Source organism: Esox lucius, chromosome 1, assembly GCF_011004845.1.
Source record: "Esox lucius isolate fEsoLuc1 chromosome 1, fEsoLuc1.pri, whole genome shotgun sequence".
NCBI classification, from domain to species: Eukaryota; Metazoa; Chordata; class Actinopteri; order Esociformes; family Esocidae; genus Esox; species Esox lucius.
In genome coordinates, this window is record NC_047569.1 from 37,243,010 (window position 1) to 37,266,913 (window position 23,904).

The window sequence follows — 23,904 nt, forward strand, 5'->3', positions numbered from 1 at the left end:
ATTCTCTGATTTACATTGCTGTCTGTTGCTTTGTAACATACAAAGTTATTTAGCCTATGTTTCTAATTATACTACTAAAATGTTTGCTGTAAAAACTTCAAATAAAAATAGCTAACCTTATACTGAGAGCTTTCGTCCTTTTTTTCCCCAATACTTAAACTTTTAATGACATTCACATGCAAGCCAGTGTTACAGATAAGATAGATCATGTTTCTCTGGATGAAAAAAATTTATTTTGCTCACTTTACCATTGTTTTAAGTTATCTACCTCCTGACAAAGGATCTGTATGTCGCTGCTAAATTGCTCCCTCTACTGACTACAATCTTTCTTTTCCCTCCTCACATAGCTCTTTAATACAGTGAATTCCTCAGCAGAGGGCGGCAGAACACTGAGTCGGTGCTATTAAACAGGAGCGTATCACCAGCAGGGTGGTGGTATAGATATATACTGCGGAGATCCTGATGTCTTTCACTCTAACAATTGAAGCAGAACAATTGAAGTAGTTGCTCAGAACAGAGCAGTGGTCCAACAAGATTCTGTTGACATTAATTCAGATTCCACCGGCTACAATCAATCTTCTTGTTCTGCCGCTGAACTCTGTAGCTCCTCTAGAGTGGTAGTTGCGCTCTGGCTTCGCTCATACGTCTGTTTTTTGTGTGAGCTATAACTCTTAAGGGACTCCCTTCACTCTGCAGTGCTTGGGTGGTGCCACTTCCTGATTAAACATTATTTGTTTATTATTTGGTACCGTTTCTGTAGGATTTTTCAGGTGTTTCAATACTTTTACGAGGCAATGTATATCAAACTAATATTTGAAATGGTGTGTGCATTCGTTGAATTAGTAAGGGACATACCCTTGAAATGCCAAATTAACCCCAAAGCATTACAGCACGCTTTACCCTCTGACATTAAAAGAAATCTGGTTTTCCTTTCAAAGACACTTGAGCGTGCTGTCTCAAACCAATTCACCTGTCATCTATGTCAGAGTGATCCACCCTAACCAGTTAGGGCTTCATTCAGGATGGGCCACACGACTCACACTGCTCTCCTCTATTTAACATAAGCTTTTCTCAATGCTCTCGCTAACTGGCTATCCTCTGTTTGCATTCTCCTGTATCCATCTGCTGCCTTCGACTATTCGGAGGCAGATCCTTGCTGATGTGTTTGCTTGGAAGTCGGCCCAACACCACAAGCTCAGTGTCAAATCAGAGCTTCTTCCGTGAGAAGGCTTTTCCAGCTCCCCATCTGCCCAGTCAAAATTCTTCTCTGTCCTTGCATCCCTATTGTGGAGCCAGCTTCCACTTCAGGGTTGGATACCAGAACCTCTGCCCATTGGGTCCTATTTCGGACCCAGCATCCACTTCAGTGTTGGATACCAGAACCTCTGCCCATTGGGTCCTATTGTGGACCCAGCATCCACTTCAGGGTTGGGTACCAGAACCTCTGCCCATTGGGTCCTATTTTGGACCCAGCATCCACTTCAGGGTTGGGTACCAGAACCTCTGCCCATTTCCAGTACTTGCAGTATGGACAATGCTGCTTGTGTGGGGGTGTAATTTTACAGTCGGTCTTCAAAACACTGATACAGTTTCTTAGTCAAACTAAATGAAACAATTCACTATCAGCACGCATTCATTTAGTAATAAAATGTTTATTAATACATCTTCATCCGCTTATCCGGTATCAGGTAAAAAATTGCTTTATTGTAAATAGTATTAATAACCTACTGCATTACAAAAGCAGGGACAGAATTTGGCACTGTTCAAATAACACACAGGGAGAAAAAAGCCCTGAAATCTACATAACACATCAGTCAATCAATAGTACATTTTAAACAGACACACACCACACCATTCAAATAAACACGTCGTATAACTGGCATAGAAATAAATAAATGTCTTCAGTAATCTTTATTATGAGAGTAACAACACTAGCTCGTTTAAGTGTCTAGCTATCTCCCTGTGCATACTACTGTTGTTCTTTGGTATTGAAGAAGGCAAAGAATATCTTCCTCCAGCCCATGGCGTTGGCTAGGGCCTCTATGTCAGGTGTGAGCTCCTCACAATGACCTCTTACAGTCTGTTCCCAAAACTCTGGAGAGCTGCAGAGCTGGTTTATCCAATTCCATATTAAAGTACAAAACAGAGACAGACAGACAGACAGACAGGCAAAGAGACAAGAGAATAACTAACCAAGCTTAATACATTTTCTTCATCACAGGAGCCTCTAATCATTTGATGAGTGCTAAATTACAGAAAATCCATAATGTCTCGAACAGTGCCAAAATGTGTTCTTACACTAAGCATAAACCTTGATTACTGTATATGTTCTTGACTGTGTCAAAGCCCTGAGGTTATCTTTTTCCAATCAAATTGTCAGTAAAACTTAATGAAAAAAGTGTTCTACGGGCTATCTCACATTTCCTCCCACCTATTTTCAAGTCACACTTTGGTTAAGAAAAAAAAATAAGAATAAAAACTGATTTTAGTCAATTGAAATGAATAGAGCAGTGCATCTCCCTGCTCTGAAATGACCCGAGCAGTGCATCTCCCTGCTCTGAAATGACCAGAGCAGTGCATCTCCCTGCTCTGAAATGACCAGAGCAAGGCATCTCCCTGCTCTGAAATGACCAGAGCAATGCATCTCCCTGCTCTGAAATGAACAGAGCAGTGCCCTGGTGCACAACATTGTTTTTACAGCAACAGGTGGTAAAATGCCTGAGCCAGGGTGAGGTCACTGTTAGTGAGAGTTCACAAGATGAGATATGTTTTTGAGAACAATCCCTATTTCTCCAGAACATATGCCTAGTATTCCAGTTGCAAATTAGACAGCACCTAGCATGCAGCCCATAACCCAGGCCCTGGACAATCTCCCTCGGGAGATTCCCCATCTGAACTAGATGCACTTTTGATTGCCACATTAAGTGCCTGTTCAATTTACAAAAGCTGCCCACTCTGCCCTTAATTTAGCTTGAGGGGACGAGTGAACAACTTCACTCACTTGCCGGGTTGACATTACCCACAATTCACTGCAAACAAGTTGAATGCTTGTGGCTGCAATTGTCAAATTGAATCAACATAACACTTTTGTGTCAGACTAAAACCTAATTGGTTAGACTCCTTGTGAGGTATGTTTTTGGACAGGTTTGGATATATCAGTGGAATAATCATGTGACTGTAGTACATCTTTAAAAGCAAATGCAATGGAAAGGATCCTTTTGAGTAAGCTTTTGCAATGCAGTATTATTGTATTTATATATGTAAACTGTCCCGTTGGGGTTTGCCAAGCCCAGGCTCACCTTGTGGAACATCTTTGAGGTTTGTGCCAGCTGTGCTACATCCTTCAATTCTAGGAAGGACAGGATTTGGAGCAATAGGTCGTTAGGCAGACGCTCCAGGTAGTCATAGTTCCCTTGGCATAGTGCTTGGGTGTACTGTAGGATCTGCTGCCCAAACACTAAACATACCTGGTCTAGAGACAGGCAGTTCAGACAAACTCAGGGCACTTATCAACACATTAACAGAACCAAGTATGGCTTTTCACAAAAACAAAGAAGTGATGTGTATGCTTAATATTTCATGGCAGAGATTTTCAATGGAAAACCTACGCTGCATGCGGACATCTTGCAAAAAGTCATCATGGGTCATCTTATTTTCTCCAGGAGCTGAACCTTTGAATTCAGACCTCAAGGAAATTTTCCAAAATCTCCATATCACCTGAAGATAAATGTCAAATGTTATTGTTTTTGGAAAAATACGCATTTCGCATTGTCCAGCTGAAATACGCAAAGCCGTCCCGAAAAAGTTGTTGTCTGGATGGTAGCATATGTTTCTCCAAAACCTTGTGGGTGACTTACTTTTGAGTACCACTGTAGCTATCACTACTTAAAAGTATGATTACTGTCAATAAAGACCAACACCTAATCGACTGCTGTCCAACGTTGTTTTGATGCTTACTAACAATGTTAACTTGTGAAGTACAGCTGGCTGGGACAGAAGAAGCAGGACCTGACTTTTTAACAGACACAGTCCAGTATTGTCTAATGTAGTTTACTTTATCTTTGTTAATTAATTTCAATCCCTTCAGATACATTTCAGAAATTTTATAACATTTTAGAATTTACCTCTGTTGTCGTTACAATCAGCTGAAAAAAATCTTTGGTTGGAGCGGGACCCTGGCCACTTATTTCAAACACTTGATCCCCAAGTAAAGACGCCATTTTTGACGCTAAAGTGTTACCATGACAACGCAAAGAGAACAAGGGATATATATTTTATGCTGTAATGGAAGTGCAGTATGTTTGCAGTACGTTATTAGTTGTAGTTTAAGAATACGAATTAAATAACTATTATAATAGTAAGGGGAATGTCCACTAGTACGATTTCGCGATTTTTTTGGTTGGATTAGAGGTCACGACCCAGCACTAGCGGATTAATATTTCGTATCGATTTCGCGTAAAATCCATCTAAGAGAGATCATTCTGTAATTTCTGAACACTATTGTAAAGTTTAATAAACATTTTAACTATATTGCCTTTTCACCTATGTATATGTTATGAATACGGTTCATTTTATTTATTACTTTCTCCAAATAGAAAGTAGTTCCTAGCGGAAGAATGGGGGCACTTTAGAGCGGAGGTATAATATTGCAGTTGCAGGTCCCTCAGCTGATGTGAAGGTAAAAGCTGAGAGAGTGGAGCTGGTGCACTGTCTGTTAGAACTACAACACTGGAGCAAATAGGTAATAAATATATGTAACGTTCAGTGGAATCATTCAATAGTTTGGGGAGACTGTTTGATTATTTGAGAGACCGAGATTATTCTGAGCAACTCATAATCCGTTTCGCGAAAAAAAAAATATGGTTTCCAATTGTCATCTCTCCTGTTCCTGCTTTCCTGTTTTTGTGTCTGTGTGATGCAAGCAGCGAAGTAGGTTCAGAGGCCATTTCGTTTTGCGATTGCCTTGGCATAAACATAGCTACCAAACCAAATTAGCTTGGTAACCTTACAATAACTATCGCTAATGCAAAATAGTATACGGCCAAACTAACCTTTAGGTGGCTCTCTAATGTACTGTTATGTTAACCTAGCTAACTCGTTATCTATTCTAGCTAACTTAACATTCGCTAGCAATTATCGTTTTAGCACAGTGCTTACCGTACAGTTAGCCAAATATTGTCTAACTAGTTAGCCCATCCGATAGAGTTACAGTTGAGAATGTTTCTCTCTTGAGTAAAGACTGGCTAATATAGTTTGCGTTTTTCAGTTAATGTTAGCTAATATGTAACAATATTATGAAGCTGCCCACGGGTGTTACTAGTAAACGTTACATGGATAGCTAAATTGTGTAGCTAGCGTGTTAGCTAGCTACCTTCAGTTTCTTGTAGTTTAGTGTAATTAATATGGCATTCCTACTTGAAGCTCATAATCAATTGGAGTTTTATTGCCAGTATAATGTTAGCCAAATAGCTAATGTTTGTTCACGAACCAGATAACTTAAATTAATTAGCTAGCTAATGTTAGATAATTAACTTGCAGTAAGTTAAATGGCCATCTTCTTAGCTAACAATGCTAGCAGGCTAGTACCTGTTAGCTTCCTATTTGGCTAATCATACCAAGTCAACGTTTGTTTTTTTTTGTTTTTTTTTTCCTCTTGCTAACTTTGCCTTCTTTGGCTTTAAACACATTGCGTGTATTATTAACGTTGGCGTTAACGTCGTTACACGTCGACAGTTGGAACTGAGGCGAAACAACTATCATTAGCTAGCTGATTAGCTATCACATTGGCTACGTTACATTTTCTGTAGGTAACATTGAATACCAGATATTATCGTAGTGTGAACCATGTCGTTGGATCGAGTTAGTCTGACATTCCCTTTGAACGACACTATTAAATTAGCTAGCATAGCTAGCAAGGCTAGCCTGTCCTAGCAAGCAAGGTAACGTTAGTTACTAGCTAGTAGTACAGCTGAATCCTCTCGTGCGAAGACATTAGTCCGAACAATTTTGCCGTTTTCGATGGAAAGCTCAGGTATTTGTTGTTTATATGACAATTGTCAGAAATTCACTTTATTAAAATAGTTTCCACGCAAAAGGTTATGTTTACACACATTTTTGTGATGTTACGTTTAGCTTGATACCTGAACATTATGGACAACAGTTCACAAACTACGCATTTTCATGTCACATTGCTATCTGGACATTAGCTAGCTACTTAACGAACATGTTATGTGCGGACTTCTCTGTATTTTTCATTAATAGTCGGAGATCTTAAGGCATGTTATCGCTGTTTAATCCGAACGGTACCATCTACGTTTTATGTTAGCTAGTTACTGTCACTGTCAAATTGAAATTACGTTCGGGACTGTATGCTAACCAGCTAGCAGGTCAGAATTGAGGCCTCTTTGTAAGACGAGCTTGAAAATAATTAGTGGAGCTTATAATAAAATATGGTTATAATCAGAGCTATTCCGTTAACCGTTGTTGTGAGCTGTCGTCTACAGTAATAAAGTCAATCACAATTTAACACCCATTGTCACTTGGGACAAATAAACAAAGACGAGTAAGGATGTACTGTCAGAGAAGGCCTAAAATGGCCTTGCGAGTTGGCCAATTGTGTCGTATTTTGTGGTAATTTCTAGTCTATTAACATGAGTAATACTATGTGTAGGTGAATAAGTATCCAATTTCAGATGTTTTGACGCGTTCCTCATATGTAATGAACTTACGAAATTATTGTGTACAAATACCGTCTATGCGTCTCAACGTTAGATGATAAGATTTCTTTCTGTGAAAATAGTGATCATATATGCTTGATAACCTACATATCCTCTTCAGGTGTTTTACTGTAGATGCTTAGATACTCTGGCTATTGTACAGTACATAGCTAGCCTATGCTTTTACTTTTTGAACGCTGTCGCCTCACTAGTCATTTATTGTGCTACATTTCATTTTATATTCTTCGTGTTTTGTGTAGAGACATTATTGGTATATGGGTATTTTTTGCCAAACAGGTAGCAGCCGAAATGTCAGGTTCTATGCTAAGCCTGTGTATTATTCTTCAATCTTACGATGAATCCATCCAATTAGTAATTGTCAAGACACCATTTATTTCACGGTTTGAGTCCCTAGAGTATTAGTTAAAAATATCACAAATGTTGAAAATGTATTATATTTCAAATCTTACAATACATTCTCTGTAACACCTGTTATTAACACAATTCCTCCATTGTTATGTTCAATTTGAATCAAATTGTTGTCCCAGATCATGGCACAATTCTGATCTTATTAAAATAGAGTTACCTCTATCTGGGTGTGTGGGTCGGCTGTAGACTAACCTGGCAGCCGATCATATATTCATGTTTTCTTAACACCCACAGCGAGGGTCTACGGGCCACCAACTTGACTACTTTGAATGTAGTTTTTCATAGAGATCTGACGTTTCCAGAATTACAATGTTTTGTCAAGGGACTTACAGTAATCCAATAAAAAAAGTTAGTCACATGCAGTTTCTCCCTCGGTCCAAGGGGTGGGGCTCTCTGCATTATTTGTTGTTGACATGTTTATTCCTTGTATGCCTGGGTAGTGTTGGCTGTACTGTATATGTTTTTGTACATTTAGAAATAACATGTACTTACTCGATGCGTCCTTCCCATTTAAGTTCCAAAATGTTGCTGCACTGATGTTTTTGTTTGAATGGACTATGTGCCCTACAGTTAGTACGAGCCGAGGCATTTTGTTTTGAAGCGTTTACAATCTAGGCATCAACCCTTAACTGCCCACTCTAAATCAAACTTTGTTTCAATGAGGGAGACTGGTATTATGGGTGCAGTTTAGGCAATGCTCCCTTCCCCCTGCTCCATCTGGAATCACCAATACCCACTACTTAATCATTTTAGCTATCGACCAGTTTCGGCTAATAATGATTCTGTATGTCAATAAAAAAATACTGTAACAGGCACTGAATACATTTTTCATTTTGGCCCCTCCCTAAAATGTTAGTGTTTGTACAGAATTTATTGAAGCATGTGTTCTGTAAATCTTAGTTGCCTATTTTAGAGTCAAATTATTAGTCCTCATGCTGACCTTTATTTAGACCTACAGTATTGAATGATGGCAACCAAAAACGTGTTAAAAATAAAAGGTCCATAATATCTTACCTGCCATTTGAAGTTGCGGTATTATCTTCCCGTGATGTGATTGGCTGTGCCCCCCCCCCCCCCCCACACACACACACACGCACAATAATGTAGATTATCTTATTAACCGTCTTGTATTTCAATTGTAAAGAATGTTCTAAAATTGGTAGACAAAGCTGAAAGTCAAGCAATTAGAGGGGAGATTTCTTTTGAAGGACGTTCTTGGGATTCATCCATCTACATAAGGCAAAACCCCCAGACTTTCCTCACTATGCTGTCTTTGTTATTAGTGGTACCTTGTACAGCTATAATGGGGTCCCCCATATCTGTTGCTTTCAGACTCACTGGCTTTGTCAGCTAGCCATCTTCCCCCGTATAACCTTTACCAAAAAAAAACTTTTCTCAACCGTATCTGCTATCCTAGCTTCGAGAGGAAGCTGGATCCTATGTTGGGGTGCCCGGACGGAAGTTAGCTTTGAGTGGTTTAGTTGCTAAGGTCTTGTAGTCATGAACAACTGTTCTAATGGCAGATATTTGCTTAATTTTGTGTTGTATAACACCCGCAGTTCACAACCTCATACCCTAACGTTCTTAGGAGCAAAATCATGGCTATTAGCAATGGGTGCACAGGGCTGAAGATGTTCTGTAGGCCTCTTCAAGTGAATGATTGGTTATGACAAGCATATCTGCCTTGTCTTGATAATGGGTGACCCCCTCTGAATTGGAGACAATGTAGACCAAGGGCTCTCTGGTATCTTTTCCCAGGATGGCTGTATTTTCTATGTTCTTATGAAAATGCTCACTGCCTGTATTTTGGCTTATGTTTGAAATCTATCTACGCTTACTTTTTATGTTTGTTGTAGATTGTCTTTTGGGGACTGGTGTCATTGTCTCTTTGATTGGATCAAGCTGGTCTCTGTTGTTGGCGTGATCAGATTCAGAGCTGTCTGTAGCTCTGTGTGATGCCTCTGTCTCATTGATCGCTCATGCCATCCTGTGCTACCTTCATGCAAATGGCAATGCGTAATGTGATTGATCTGTTTTCTTTAAGGTGGGGCCTTGTATCATGATGTAGCCATAGTCAGGTGATGAGTGACTGGGTGGGCCTGGTCCTTGCTTTTATTGGGCTTGAGTGGCTTCAGTCAAACTGCAGCACTGACGTCATCAACCACACTGCTGTCCATTGGCTTGTTTAAAAACATGTTTCCCAGTGAACCAATCCTGATCTCTATGATCTAATGTTTTTCTTTGTTTTATCTCATCCTGTGTAGTGAATGGTAGTGTCTAGAAAGGGTATGTCCCTTCAGGAGAGAGGTGCCAATGTCCAACCGGCCTAATTCCAATCCAGGGGGGTCACTGCGCCGTTCACAGAGGAACACTGCTGCGGCCCAGCCACAAGACCAGACAGTAGCGGGAAGGTAAGTCCCTCAGCGAACCAATGGATGCTCTCACATGCATGGTCGTTTTTTTTTGGGGTGGGGGGGTGGGTTTGTCATGCAGGCCGACTCTTGGTATGTTTGAACACATGGAGGTATGCACCAAGCGGTCTGCTGTTCTGACTGTTCCACTTGAGCATTTTTTTGTTTGTTTTAACTTTTTTTTTTTTATGAGCTGGAGCTGATGTTAATTCTAATATATTTGAAGTGGTTTAAGCTTTTCCTGTCTGTGAGGTTTAAGGGTTTTTGTTTTTTTTAAGTTTTGTTTTGGGTGTTTTGTATTTAGGTTCCTGAACTGGTAAATATTGGGTGTGTTCGTATGGTGTCCACCAGAGGCCTTTCTTGGAGCAGTACAGGATGGGTGTATGATGATAGGGGATGACTTGATGACGTCTTTTATTCATGATGTGGAGTGATAACACGAAATCCACACTGCCACTTGCTCTTTAATTCCCAACCTTACAGGTTGCAGTCAGAGCAGGTAAAACATAAAGCAAATTCCCCTCCTGAAAGTAGAAGACCTAAATCTAAGGCTTCCAAAACCACGCCCAGCTCAGCCTCTGGTCATTCCAGAGGGCACAGCTCAAGAAGGTACCCCTCCTCTCTCCTTAGCACTCACTGTGTGTTTGTGGGGTGTGCTTTTGACTCTAGACTGTCACATGTAGATGCCAATTGATTAACTGTTGTTTTTTTGGCTGTTTATTGTAGGCCTGAATTAACTGAATGGCAGCTTTTTACTTGATCGCTTTGTCCTTCCCACTTGGAAAACTGTGTTAAAATGTTCTCTCCACTTCTCTGACACTCTGGCAGAAGCAGCCTGTCCCTGTCTGTGGCTTCGTTTGTGCTGCAAGGCGTCCCAGAGGCCGCGGGGATATCAGAGCGAGAGCGGACTGGCCACCAATCCAAGAGCGAAGGCACCACGCGAGGTTTAAAGAGAAGTTCTGCACCGGATCTCAACAACACCCCCACCAAGAAATCAAAATCCCACCCCCCTCCCAGAGACCATACCACTGAGGCCAAGAAGGGCCCCGCCAAGTCCTCTAGGAAGAGACCCCTGGCCCCGGAGCCACCAGCACCCACTGGCCGCGGCCAGAGCAAGAAGATCGGGGCCTCCCCGACCCAGAAACGGAAGAAGGCCGACTCCCTCCCAGGTCTGAGCAGCACCACTGGGTCCCTCTCCAACCGTACCGACGGCAGGACTGCAAAACCCACCAAGCTGGCGTCTAAATCGGCCGCCTCAGCCAAAGCTGGGTGTAGCACCGTGACGGACTCCTCCTCTTCTGCCTCGACCTCCTCCTCCTCCTCCTCCTCTGCCACGGCACTGCAGGACGCCAGGCTCAAGCAGGGCAAAGACCAGAACAAGGCCCGGCGCTCCCGCTCCGCCTCTAGTCCCTCTCCGCGTCGGAGCACCCGCGACAAGGAGCAGGCCAAAGCCACCGGCTCGTCCAAGTTTGAGTGGGCGGCCCGCTTCAGCCCCAAAGTCAACCTGCCAAAGCCCAAACTGTCCCTGCCTGGCTCCTCCAAGACAGAGACCACCTCCAAACCTGGGCCCTCGGGACTGCAGGCCAAACTAGCAAGTGAGTCTTCCCTCTTGTCCACTGGGTGCACAGTGTGCCGTTTCACATCGGGTGTTTGGTCCGACGTCCTCACCGCCAGGGACCGGATGTCCTCACTTGGTGCAGTAACTCACGGTCATTCGTGGCTTGTGACGCCAGTTTGTGGTTAGGCATAGGTCGGTGTTTGTGCCTTGTAGGGTGTGTGAGTAGGAGCCTTTGGGGTCGGCGGGGGGTGGTGTCAGTCCGTGTGGTTCTCTGGTAGAGGTTACTTGTTGGCAATTGAATATCACAGGGCCCACAGGCTGTGCAGCGGATTCAGTTACAGATGCTAACTCAGTGCTGGGACCTGCTGCTACCAGAAGGTCTCCTTCTCTTGTTAGGCACACGCTGCTCTCTACACAGGGATTAACACTGCATGCTATCACTGTTGATTAACATGCAGGGACGCCCAGAAGCATGCAGGTAAACATCCGCAGGCACACATGTAACTCAGACTGTCACAATTCGTCACTTAGCTTCCTTCCCCTTTTTCCTTAACCGACTGTTAACTGACATGTATTTGGGTAAATGTAGATGGTGTAGCTTCCATACTGTTGCTTAAGACTCTGATTGGCTAAAGTAGGGAACCAACAGAGACCCCCACTTGGACCTCTTAACCCCCTTTGACTGGATGTGCGCAGTGGCTGGGTTCTTTTAATGCATGGTTGAGTCCTGTTCTGTTGGATTGGGCTGCAGGCTTCAGCAGGAACTGGTGGAAAGGCTCAGGTTTCAGCCTGTTTCTGTAACTGGACTGCTTTATATTGGAAGATATAAATACCGTCTGGTGACCGGAACACATGGGTAATTGTAAAGTAAGGACAAACACACAGAGTAGATTCATGTCTTTATTTTTAAGCTCACTAATATTACATATTTGCCTACTTCCCCAGAATTGGGAATGCAGAAAACAGTGACTGTTAAAAACATGAATAACACAAAATAAATATGTAATATATAACAGAACGCTTTGTCCTTAATGTTGATTTAAAGCCTAGTGCATTTGCAGTTATACATGCTTAGTGTTTCAGAGCTGTATAAAATACCTTGATTGTGTGTTGCCTGAGGTATACAATTTGGGTTGGGAAAACATCCATACATAAAGCTTTAATGTTGACAACTGGTTGCTTTCAAATCTGTGAGATGTACCAAGTATTTTCTGTGATTTTAAGAATGCATTATTTTATCTAGTAATTTACATAACGCTTCAGTTCATATCGGCATGTACCGACAGTGAAGCAAGAGGGGATTGTGGGTAGGAATCGAGGGATCCATGTGCACAGCAACTTGTCCCGCCTCTTATCAATGTCCGCTGTCCACAAATGCTTTTCCACAAATTCAATCTCAAATTCATCATCTGCTGCCTTTGGCTAGCCTAAATCTGAAACCACAGTTATTATTTTTCTAGCAGTTGTTTAAATTGCGACTAACATTGCAAGCTCCTAAGCATGTTAATATAAATATCCCCAAAACTAAATTCAGAAGAATATATTGTGTAGAAAATATTTAGTTGGGAATTAACGCTCCACTCCATTAGTTTGGAGTACAGGGCACATGTTGCATTGCGTTGTGCGGAAGTACAGCTATTAAACTAAATGTCAAGTATATCGTGCAATGGTACTTGACAATTTTTATGTCCCAAAAAAGCTGGTGAAAACATGCGCTAGAGCCCTTTGTCGTCCCCCCCCCCCCCCCCACTCCCACCATGGCTGGTGAAATAATCTACTCATTGTGCCAATTCTACCCACATTTGGGTAAAATCGATTCCTGGTGTCCGTGTATCTATAGTGTCTTTCCTCCCCATACAGGCTGGGCTGTGAAGCTGATTGGTGAGTTCACCCCAGGGATGATCGTGTGTTAGGGCCTCAGTGTCAGAACGTGGATTGTGAATGTCTGTTTGGATAAACAATGCCAATGCATTCATACTAACCCAGAGCTGGTCATGTATCTGTTTGTTTGCTGTCATTCACGTGGCATGCGTCTTCAAATATATAAGGTCGCATATAATTCACGGTGTGGTCAAGTTTAGGCTCTGCTTTAACGGGGATAAAAGACAACCTACTAGCTTTTTGTAGTATCTTAGCATTGTTTTTCTTTGAGAAGAATTTGTGTTGATCCCTTGGTGGAATGCTGTGAATGTCAAGAGCAAGGAGGAACAGTGCTACCTTAGTTTTGTGTAACGGGCCACGGTTTGGGTTGAGCTGTAAGCATGCAAGCAGCCCCATACATGACAAACTGTGCCATTCATGGTTTTATTTGCTAACAATTGTTTTGAATGACGGGACCAGGTAGAACGTGCAGATTGCAGTGTGACCGTTCCTTCCATTTTACTTGTGCGTACAAATCAAAGGTTTGCAGAAAGCCACAACCATCGCAGCCTAGAACCCTGCTTGGCTATTGGGCACGGTTCCACAGGGCTGAGGTCCAAATATGAGCTCCCTCTGGGAGGGCCAGGCCCGATGGGCCCACCCTGCTTGCCGGCCGGCCTGCAGGCATCAGGTTCTCACTGCAGAGGGGAGTGGAGTGAGTGATTCACCCGCTTTTATTAAAGGGGGAGTGGCACAGATTGTCCCCAGTCACTTCTAGTGGCGCTCACTGTCATACGCACAAACTCAATACCTCAGTCTGTCGACTCTGCTATAATGGTGAGTTGGCAGGAATGCATGGTGTGGAAAAAAATGCAACAGGCTTTCTGCAGTAGCGCAACAGTATGATGCCGTTCTGACTGTTCTGTGTGTTTTGGGGACGGCTACATTGTGGACGACTTGTCTGCTGACCGTGCCTGTATTGTATGTTTGCCGGGAAAAGGTCAGTCAGACATGTTGTTGCCCTCTGCCATATGTGAACCCGGACTGCTGGCTGAAACATTCCCGGTTAGTATTACGGTGTTGGGACCCCCAGGTTTAGCGCTGAAGGTTGTTCTGTTCTGGGTCTGTACTAGTGAGAGGTGGGCTATTTATACTCTCCCAGTGTCTCTGGCACTGGGCTTTGGACAGCGAACTGCACCAGAGCTGTTGGTCTGTATTGTTGACACACCACCTGAATTTTGACTTCAATAACAGGTTTATTATTTTCATACTTCATTTGAAAACATTGCCCTGAAAAGACTGTTTTATTTTGCTCTCAACCTTTTTTGGCACAACAATGCGTAAAGAGTGACTGCAGTGAGAACCAACTCTTTACTCTTGTGGAAAATGTGAAGTCCCATGTGATTGCAACACCGTTTTATCCAGGGTTGGGTTTGATTTAGAATTGTCAACAAGTCATGTCCTTCCTTGCCCATAAATGGGATGGCAATGTCTCCGTATAGACCAGGCTCCATATGAAATCAACCTGTAAGAACCTAGCTTCAATAATGGAATTTAGGTTTTGCTTTTAAAATAGACTGCCGCTGGAAGACATGCAAATTATTATAAACTGTTGAGTCATGGAATATTTGGACTGGATATTTCTGAACAACTTTGAGGTATTGTCTGAAAATGTATTCTGTAATGCGATCATTTATTTTACGCCATCAAAATTTGTCATGGTAACACTGTTCAGATTAGTAAGCGTCTTCCACTGGTTGACTTTTAATAGCCAATCCATAATGTGGCTAGATTCACGCTTGTTAAGTAAACGAAAAGCCATCCTGGGTTTTTCTGTTCATTGGCGTTTTACTAAATCTTGTAATAGTATGTCCACTAGATTTAAGTTGGATAATTATTTGAGTCAGTAGTTTTGTCACCATTGCACCTGGTGCAACAGTTTTTGTTTTGCTCCCCAGTTTGCCCCATTACATGCCATTTTCAACGTCTACTCTGTTTTTGAATAGTCTTGTGCCTCTACCAAGTTGAAATGGGCTACTTTACATAGTTTACATTAACTGAATGCAGTCTCTTCCATAACGTTAGATGTCCAGAATACCATTCTTTGTTGGCTGGCGGGCAGTGGTGATGCCCCAGTTATGTAGCCAAATGTAATGCTAGCCAGATTGGCCACTATTCCTCCCCATCCCCCACATCTCCTCTGTTTTGTTGGCATTGGCCTCTCCTTGTTCATTTTATAGCCAAAGGCTTTATGTAACAAGTCAATTTATGTCGGTTCTGAAGCTTGGTTTGGGTGGAAACAGCTGATTGTGGGCATGATTTCAAGGTTTTTCCAGGTGGGTGTGTCCTCCTTGCTACATTACTGTACACCTCCAAGACAAATCTGGTTTGGTTTCACGCCATGGCCACTGCATTTAAGGGGCAACTTCTACAACACTGCCAAGTCACTGGGTGCAGTTGCTCTTTGAATCGCAAATGGGGACAACATTTGATCAGAAATATTTTTGTACAGTGATGAAGATTGCTAAATGTGACTGATGAACATGATCCTGCTTCTACCTAGCAGTCATGTAGTTTTCTCCCTGCCAGTTACTTCTGGCATTTCTAATAGTTATTTCATATGCCCTTGCCACTTTGATCGTACAAATGCTTTGTACATGCGTTTTGATGGATGGTTCCAGGAATTTAACTGCCGAACTTGATGTTGAAGTACAACATGTAGACGTGCTGACCCCCTGCCTAACAAAGGCTGTAGCTGCTTCTGAAAGTATCTTGTTGTATATTTCTGCATTTGATAGGTCTATGCATCCGTAACTTAAACTGTTGGCTGCAAAGTCTTGCTGGCCGTGATTGCTGTGGGAATAGATTAGTAGCCTATGCTACATGTTTTGTGGCTTGTTAGCTTTGATTTGTTTTTATAATGTTTAATGCGCTAAAGAACATAAACTAGGAGAGGGACCAAAAAGGATTGTTTTAACATGGGCTCTAGGGCAACAGTCATACAGGGCTGTTGGGTCGAACAAGAAAATCAGAAGTCTGAATGGTTGACAGCTGACCAGTGCGTCGTTGGTTTTAGGGCAAAACTTGTACACCTGATTAAACTAAACACAGAACCTCAGACCGACATAATCCGCGGTGCCCGTTTTGACTTCTCTAGTGGTCTACTGTCGCTGGTTGTCCCTGTCTCCTGCCTTTACTCACTGGCGTTCTGTTTCTTCCGCAGGTTTGAGGAAGTCCACTAAGAAACGCAGCGAGTCTCCTCCAGCAGAGCTCCCCAGCTTTCGGCGGAGCACACGCCAGAAGACCACGGGCTCCTGCGCCAGCACCAGGTACCACCACAGTACCCCGCCCCTGGAGGCATCGCAACACTGTTTAGCCTCAAGCCCTGGGTCAATAGTAGTTGGCGGTACAGTCACTTCAAATTGCAGGCACCCTTGGTTTTGTTTCTTGGGTCTCCAAATCTGCGACATGACATGGGCTTCATGCCAATAACTTATTGGAAGCTTTGCAAGGGGGGGGCAAACAATCCCTAGCATGCAGATTGCAAAACATTGAATGTGGTTCATTAAACAATGTCCAGCTCAGTCCCTGGACTTGAATCCCATTGAAAACATGTGGTTTGAATTGAAGAGGGCTATGCACGGATGTGAGTCTCAAGGCTCTGGAAGGGGTTTGTATTTTAAATGTAAAATCCCTTCTGTGTTCTCGGCCTCATACATTAGAGTAGGGGTCAGTGCCGTTATCTTCTGGGGTGGGTGGTCGGCCATACTGTAGATAGGCTGACATTGCTGTAATTCAATCAAAATGTTCCACTTTTAAGGTCATGGAAGAATATTACATGTACAGGAGGTGGACAAAATAACAAACATCACATGTACTGTGAAGCAGCTATATCAAAATGCAGCTACAGCAGTCTCTTTAGGTATGTGTCAGCCATAAGAGGTCTAATAATCAGCACAACATTTTCCAAGCAACATGTTACAAATAAGCCAACAGGTTTCAAAAGAGGCCAAATAGGCAATACCCAAAGTGCAGGTACGAAAACAAAATTATTCAGTGTTTCAAGGGGGACTGCCTAAAAACATCATGACCGCATTTGCTGAACATAGGCAGATTCAGATCTGAGGCCAATGCACGAAGACTCAACTGTGTATATGAGCACAAAACCTGGTACATTGAGCAAGGCAATATTGCCTGAGTCATCTTTCACCCCATTTCCTACATCCAGATGGTTTGTTAGGGGAAACCCAAAGAATGCCTACAGCCCACAATGTCTGCTGCCAGCTGTTATACCTGTAAGGGCATCAGTAATTGTATGGATGTCATGGGGTTTGATTGCAGGAGTCATGGGGTTTGATTGCTCTGCTTGGTCTTATAACCACCGATGGAAATCAGGCCATTATACAGGATGTGGTGCACCGTTTTTGTTCTGTTCCCTCACAATGTTCCAATATTCCGGATGATAATGCCCCCATACACACTGCTAAACAAATTCTAGAGTGGTTTTCTGAACACTAGGGTGGCACATGTCTTCCATGGCCTCCCCAATCACAAGATCTGAACATCATTGAACCTAAATAGAAAGTAGATTTGCACCTCATTCTCTTAGAATTGGATACTTTTCTTCTTGACAAATGGTGCAATATCCCTCTACACAGTTCAGGATGACACTGTACTCCTTTTTCTGTTATTTTGTCCTCATGGTCAACAAACCATGTTTGGTTGTTTTACAGGAGATGCTACTTTAAATTACTTCTTTGAAGCCAATGCAAATTCACAGCTGCGCCCCGCCATTAATATTGCAGTTTTAACGACAAGCAATGTCATTGACTGGGTTGATTGTTTGGACTGTTGAGTTTTGATTGCTTAACAAGTCCACCTTCTTTGCAGATTTCTCAGGTCTGCTGTCCATAATAAGTTTATTAGAGTGGGCTTCTAAGTTGAATTGCTAAAATATTGATTACGATTGGTTTACATTGGTGATTGGTTTACAATTCTTCAGTATGGGGACATTGAGTACCTGTCGAGTTTGGACACCTACTCTTTCAATGGTATTTCTTTTAGTTGTAGGATTTTACACATTGTGGGATAATAGCGAAGAGGTCAAAACGATCCAACAAAAGTCTGAAGGTCATTCAATTCAGAAAAAATAATTTACACAGTTCATGTAACTGACATCTCAACATTGACTGTTCAGCGAAGGCTCTGTAAATCAGTCTTTAATGGTTGAATTGCTGCAAAGAAACCACCACTGAAGGACCCTATACAAAGAAGCTCGCTTGTGACATGAAACATGATAAATTGATATTAGACTTGTGGAATTTCTTTTTTTGTCTGATGAATCCAAGTTTGAGATTTTTGTAAGATTCAATGGTTGGAACCAAAAATCTCAAATTTGGATTCACCATCCCATCTGATTTGTGCTTAGCGGGACTTTTTTCTTGAAGGGAACTCCTTCAAGACTGTTTGAGAATCATTCCATGTGACTACCTCATGAAACTGGTCGAGGGAATGCCAAGTGTGCACAGCTTGTAAAGTCAAAGGGTGGTTGCTTTGAGCAATCTATAATATAAATGTATTTTAATCGAACACTTTTGGTTCCTGTATGATTATTACATAGTTTTGTCTTACCGTTATTCTACCCTGAGAAGTTAAAAATTGACAAATACTCTTGAATGAGTAGATGTGTCAATTTGAAAGAATGTTTTGTTGGCATATAGGCTGTTTATTCTTTTGGGTATTGCATTACTTGATTGCTATGATTACTACTGGACTAAACAAAATTGTAGTCTTAAAATAACCACTGTCTGTGTGAAGGTTTTAATCAAAACACACCTTAATTGGTGAAATGAATACTACGGAAATGTACAGATATGAAACCAATGTTATGAAGTCATACATTATATGGCCCATGATCTCTTCTGTTTTTCTGCCTAACAAAAGCAGACTGTTAATACCCAAACTGCCCTACTGCAAAATGCAGCAACTTCCAGTATATGCAAGAATCTGGTAAAATACTTATGCTGTTGGTGGAATAGAAATGGCACCCGGTTACCTGATCTGGTCCATTTTAGTTAACGGTAACAGTCAATTCTGACCCAAGCCAGCATAAATCCAGACCGCTACAACTCACATGAAACTGCATTTTTCTGTTAACTTGCATGGTAGCACCTATTGCCATTTAACCCTTCAGGAATGTGTGCACTTGATGTATTATTTGGCTGAACTCTGTGGGCTCTAGTTGTGTTTTGGGCTGTCAGTCACTGTGCCCCTCTGTTTCCCCCCCCCCCCCCGTCTGTGCAGTCGGCGAGGCTCAGGCCTGGGCAAGCGCGGTGCAGCCGAATCTCGCCGACAAGAGAAGATGGCCGACTCTGACAACAACCAGGATGGGGCCAACTCCTCGACCGCCCGCCCGGATGAAGCCCCCCAGGGGGCATCCGGTACAGGTACATATGACTTTGATATGGGTCACACCCTCTGCTGATATGTATTGGGTGTGTAACTGTTTGGTCAAGACGTGACGGGACCTATCGTGTTCATGATATGTGACAGAATTCTGGAACGGGGTCCTATTGCACAATTAGAGTTCGGCTTTTTTCCCCCCTCGTTTTATAAAGTTCCAGATTCAGTGTTTTGTAACAGTATATAATACAATACTGTTTGAGGTTTTGGGAAAGATTGCAGCTTTAAAAGTTGATCTGCTCCACCTAGTTCTGAGGAAAAAGCCTTGAATGTTTTCACACTGCCAGAGAGCTGGTCTTTGTTTATGTCCATTCAGCATTGGTCATACCCTCTTAGCCCTTAACACCCACCTAGCTATTTAAGTATTGGGGACACACTGGCCTTGTGCCAAACTGGTCTGGTTGGTCTCTAATAAGCAGATACTATATCTAACCAAATAAAATAACATTTAAAGTTTATTCACATGCACTTGATACATCCGGTATGAACAGTACAGTGAAAAGTGGCTTAGCAGCTGGATTCATGATCTGTAGTAGCACCAATGTAAGTGCAGATAGTTTGAGTGCAGGTGGACAGACACTGAGCTGTTCAGCAGTCTTACTGTACTGATGGACTGGGTTGTCCACATCACGCATTAGCAAGGCCATCTTCACGTGTAATTTGTGCTTGCCGGTTCTCTTTTGGGTGGGGTGGCAATGTACCATTCTTGTAGGACTGGTGGAGAAAGTCAGATGTTTTCTTCAGATGCTATAGTTTGCTGGTCATAATCACGCACGCACGCGCACACACGCACACACACTTGGTTTGATAATTAGCTAACAAAATGACCAGTCATTCATCCAAGTGGCTTACTCACTTGTGTAGACAATGTTAACATAATACCTGGTCGTAATCACCTGGATGAATGTCAATCAGGTAGCTTAATATCGAAATAAGTGACTTGCGCAATTTCGTGAAGACAATGTAAACATAACAAAAGCAGGGTATAATCACTCCCCTCAAACACACCAAGCTATCTGTGTTGATGGTTCAGATTAGATTCAACTTCATTGTCATTGAACAGTACGAGTACAGTACAATGAAATGCAGTTAGCATCTAACTAGTGCAAATGGAAGGCAGGAAATGTACAGATGTTAAGTGGAGTTTGTTACAAGTGGAATGTATAGATGTGCCATGAAGGCAAAGGCCGTATAATATGGCAATTCTAAATGAGCAATGAAGGCAAATGGTGAGGGCAGGAATTGTACAGATTTACAATAAAGTGTATTTGTCTGCCAGGGGGACTGAACAGTTGTGCGATGAGGCAAATGCAGGTACAAATGGCAATTCTGACTGCAATCAAGCTTGTTGGAGGTGTAAGGTAGTCTGTGCAACTGAAATGCGGGGATGGCAGCAACGAGGTTCCTCGGGTAGACTACTAGTACAAGGGACTAGTGCAACAAGGTCCCTGAAAGGCAGGACTAAGCGGTGGGTGGGCGGCTGGGTATTGTTAGTGATGGGTCACGGAGTTCCGCTGGGTTATGTTGGATGGGAAGAAGCTGTTCCTGAGCCTCCTGGTGCCGGACCTGTACTGCCTGGTAGGAGGGACAACAGTTTGACATGGGTGTGAAGGGTCTCTGATGCCCTGTGCAGACAGCGCTTGCACTGAAGGTCCTCGGGTGGCTGGGAGCTGGGCACCGGTGATGTGCTTACCGGTTTTCACCATCCGTTGTTGGGGCTTCTAGTCGGCCACAGAGCATCTGCCAAACCGCACTGGGGTACCGTTCGTCAAAATGCGCTGTGCAGCGTTCACAAGGATCTGGGCCTTCAGCCTCCTCAAAAAAAAAATGCAGGCACTGCTGCACCTTTTGGTGGGCGAGGTGAGGTTGCCTGACTGGGGTCTTTTGGTTATGAAGTCCAGTTGCAGAGAGAGTGGCTGATCCCTTGGTCATGGTGTTTGCTGATCAGCCTAGACGGGATGACCCTGTTGAATGCTGAGCTAAAGTCTATGAATAGCATTCTCAAATAGGTGTTGGTTTTGTCCAGGTGGGTCAGGGCAGAGTGTAAAGCTGTGGGGATTCAGCTAGAAAGCCACCATTCGATACAGTCTGTTACAGTATTTACTGAAGTATAGCTAATCATCAGGTGAAGCTAGCTACCCAACGAACAAGTAGAAACCAGGAAACGTTGATGTAACGTTTGCTAGCTGGGAAACAACGCTAACTTATCAGCTAGCCAACGTTGCATCAATGTCAGTAGCTATAGCTAGATAACTAGCAATCCAAACGACTTTGACAACTTTCTGAATAGCAACAAAGGTCTTATAAAAACTATCCATTATCATAATCAATAACTGGCTACATGTGTTCTTGCTATCTAGTTAGGCTTGTTAAGTAGTGTAGTGGTTAGAGAAGCGGACCTGCAAGCTATAGGTCCCGCGTTCGAATCTCCACAGTCAACACAAAGTACGCATTAGGATTTGTTCCGGATAGACCATCTTTACTGGTTATAACTTTCAGTATCTACATTACAGTAAGCCTGAAATATAACTCTTTACGGTTATATTGTGACTTTTCCTGGTGGGTTTTCGAAGTACGCATCTGTGCATGCTTCTGGGGTGATATAGGCTTTATCAAAACCCCTTTTGCAGTAAAAGAGTCAGTATCGTCACCTACATTGATTGTTATTGTGTCAGTGTCATTCACGAAGGAATGTTTTTGTCCCTGAAATAGCTTTGTCATGGAAAAGTTAATCTTCAGTCTCGCTAACAATTGCTCAATTCTTATGACTATTCCTAGGAAGTTAGTAGATACTAGTAAGCCTATTACTGGCTAATAAGCTGTTAAAACAGCTTGTGGCAAAAGCCATACAGTTCATAGATGCTGTTTGTGATGGAGGTAAACTTAGTAAGAAACATTAGTTTAACGCAATGCTCGATGGTGTCTAGCAACTGGTCAAACGTGCATCGCCGTGATGTGGTGGTTTAAGATTGTACCTCTCCCGTGGTACCATACGGTGTCATATCGGTGGTGATATAAATGCATTTTCCTGTGTTTTTGGTTTTTTCCCAGCTTCTAGTTCAGTGGCTGGAGCAGTAGGGATGACTACCTCTGGAGAGAGTGAGTCTGATGACTCTGAAATGGGCAGACTCCAAGGTATGGACATCACAACTTTCCTTACGTAAAGGTGCCCCAGTCCCAGAGTTCCGTCAGGCCTTTTTGGTGTTGCACGGCATTTGGTGTTTTGTTAACTTCCAGGCTTTGCTTTGTTTTAGAGTAGGTGCGTGTCTAACCTGGCTGATATCTGTCCACAGCGCTACTGGAGGCGAGAGGTCTCCCCCCACACCTGTTTGGGCCCCTGGGGCCCCGCATGTCCCAGCTGTTCCATAGAACTATAGGCAGTGGAGCCAGTGAGTACCACACAGCAGCCATGTATTCATCACCTGACATCTGTGAGGAAGATGTTTCCGTTTTCTCCCAGGGCTGCATGTCTCCGCTGTTTGTTATACATACTGTTTATATTCCTCCAACCCCAAAAGCTATTTACAAACTTTGAATTGGAGTGTGTGATGCCTAGCGTTTCAGCAATTCATCAGTTGACTGTTGGCCAAGTACAGCATTTACAGTTTTTGTATTGTTTGATCCACCAAAGTTTACTGATTAAAGTATATTGTCAAGAACAATATCAGGATATGTACCAGTTTTCCCCCAGTGCTATTAAATATTTCCACCCCAAGACCAGGAACAGTTGAGGGTTGGTTTTGACAGCACTGGAGGTAGTGACTGTTTTCAAAGTGTCTGAGGAGTGCAGCTCAGGGGTCATGTCCCTCGATTGCCTTAAATCAATTGCTTCTTCTAAGCCAGTGCTTTCAGATGGACGATCATGTCCGTTTTTGCCCTTTAACCCACCTCATAGGCTCCAAGGCTCAGCAGCTGCTCCAGGGCCTGCAGGCCACCGGAGATGAGTCCCAGCAGCTCCAGGCCGCCATTGAGATGTGCCAGCTGCTGGTGATGGGCAATGAGGAGACGCTAGGAGGCTTTCCCGTGAAGAGTGTGGTGCCAGCTCTGGTGGGTGGAACAGTGCTATTGGCCTGTACGTTTTAAGCCGTTTTGATCCGAGATCTCTCAAACTGCTGTTCTTATCTGTTACAGATCACCTTGTTACAGATGGAGCACAACTTTGACATTGTGAGTTACCTGGAGGTTTTTCTTGTTCTTTGTTGTGGTGCTGTGGTTTATTTTCACCGTGAGATGTGGCCTGTGATGGTTGAGTTGGTTATGCTTGGGACTGTCTCATCCTGTGTGTCTGCCTGTGCTCAGATGAACCACGCCTCTCGTGCTCTAACATATATGATGGAGGCGCTGCCCCGGTCCTCTGCTGTGGTCGTAGATGCCATCCCTGTCTTCCTGGAAAAGGTATGCTGGCACCCTCTGCTTACTGTCTAGTGCATACCAGACACGTCGACATGAAAACCCTCCTATTGAAATT

The 23,904-nt window shown here is 43.0% G+C and overlaps 2 protein-coding genes across 5 annotated transcripts in view; one reads left to right on the top strand and one right to left on the bottom strand.

The window, feature by feature from the left end:
- Positions 1-1,730: 1,730 nt before the first annotated feature.
- Positions 1,731-4,220, bottom strand: fbxo36a (F-box protein 36a). The gene is made up of 4 exons (XM_010873920.3): positions 4,125-4,220; positions 3,609-3,717; positions 3,300-3,472; positions 1,731-2,110 (listed from the first exon to the last, which is right to left on the bottom strand). Exons 1-4 carry the CDS (start codon positions 4,218-4,220, stop codon positions 1,970-1,972), a joined length of 519 nt encoding a protein of 172 aa, XP_010872222.2. The 3' UTR covers positions 1,731-1,969.
- Positions 4,221-4,654: 434 nt separating this feature from the next.
- The window catches only part of trip12 (thyroid hormone receptor interactor 12), a 39,332-nt gene continuing 20,082 nt past the window's right edge, over positions 4,655-23,904 (top strand). For 2 of the 4 annotated variants that reach the window (XM_013135318.3, XM_029124196.2), the window contains exons 1-11: positions 4,655-4,741; positions 9,410-9,556; positions 10,040-10,165; positions 10,385-11,151; positions 16,198-16,303; positions 19,278-19,420; positions 22,488-22,571; positions 22,730-22,825; positions 23,332-23,483; positions 23,568-23,603; positions 23,736-23,831. In XM_013135318.3, the coding sequence (XP_012990772.3) occupies positions 9,459-9,556; positions 10,040-10,165; positions 10,385-11,151; positions 16,198-16,303; positions 19,278-19,420; positions 22,488-22,571; positions 22,730-22,825; positions 23,332-23,483; positions 23,568-23,603; positions 23,736-23,831 (1,704 nt within the window). In that variant the 5' untranslated portion in view covers positions 4,655-4,741; positions 9,410-9,458. Of the gene's footprint in view, positions 4,742-5,691; positions 6,032-9,409; positions 9,557-10,039; positions 10,166-10,384; positions 11,152-16,197; positions 16,304-19,277; positions 19,421-22,487; positions 22,572-22,729; positions 22,826-23,331; positions 23,484-23,567; positions 23,604-23,735; positions 23,832-23,904 lie in introns of those variants that run through there. The other 2 variants (XM_029124169.2, XM_029124208.2) reach the window with 2 other exon arrangements.

Bases quoted from the DNA above. Each gene is read 5' to 3' on its own strand.
- fbxo36a (XM_010873920.3), bottom strand. From the start codon at position 4,220: ATGGCGTCTTTACTTGGGGATCAAGTGTTTGAAATAAGTGGCCAGGGT. The intron at 3,473-3,608 runs GTAGGTTTTCCA...GCCTGTCTCTAG, and splicing joins GCAAGATGTCCGCATGCAGC to ACCAGGTATGTTTAGTGTTT. The intron at 2,111-3,299 runs GTGAGCCTGGGC...TGGATAAACCAG, and splicing joins CCTCAAAGATGTTCCACAAG to CTCTGCAGCTCTCCAGAGTT.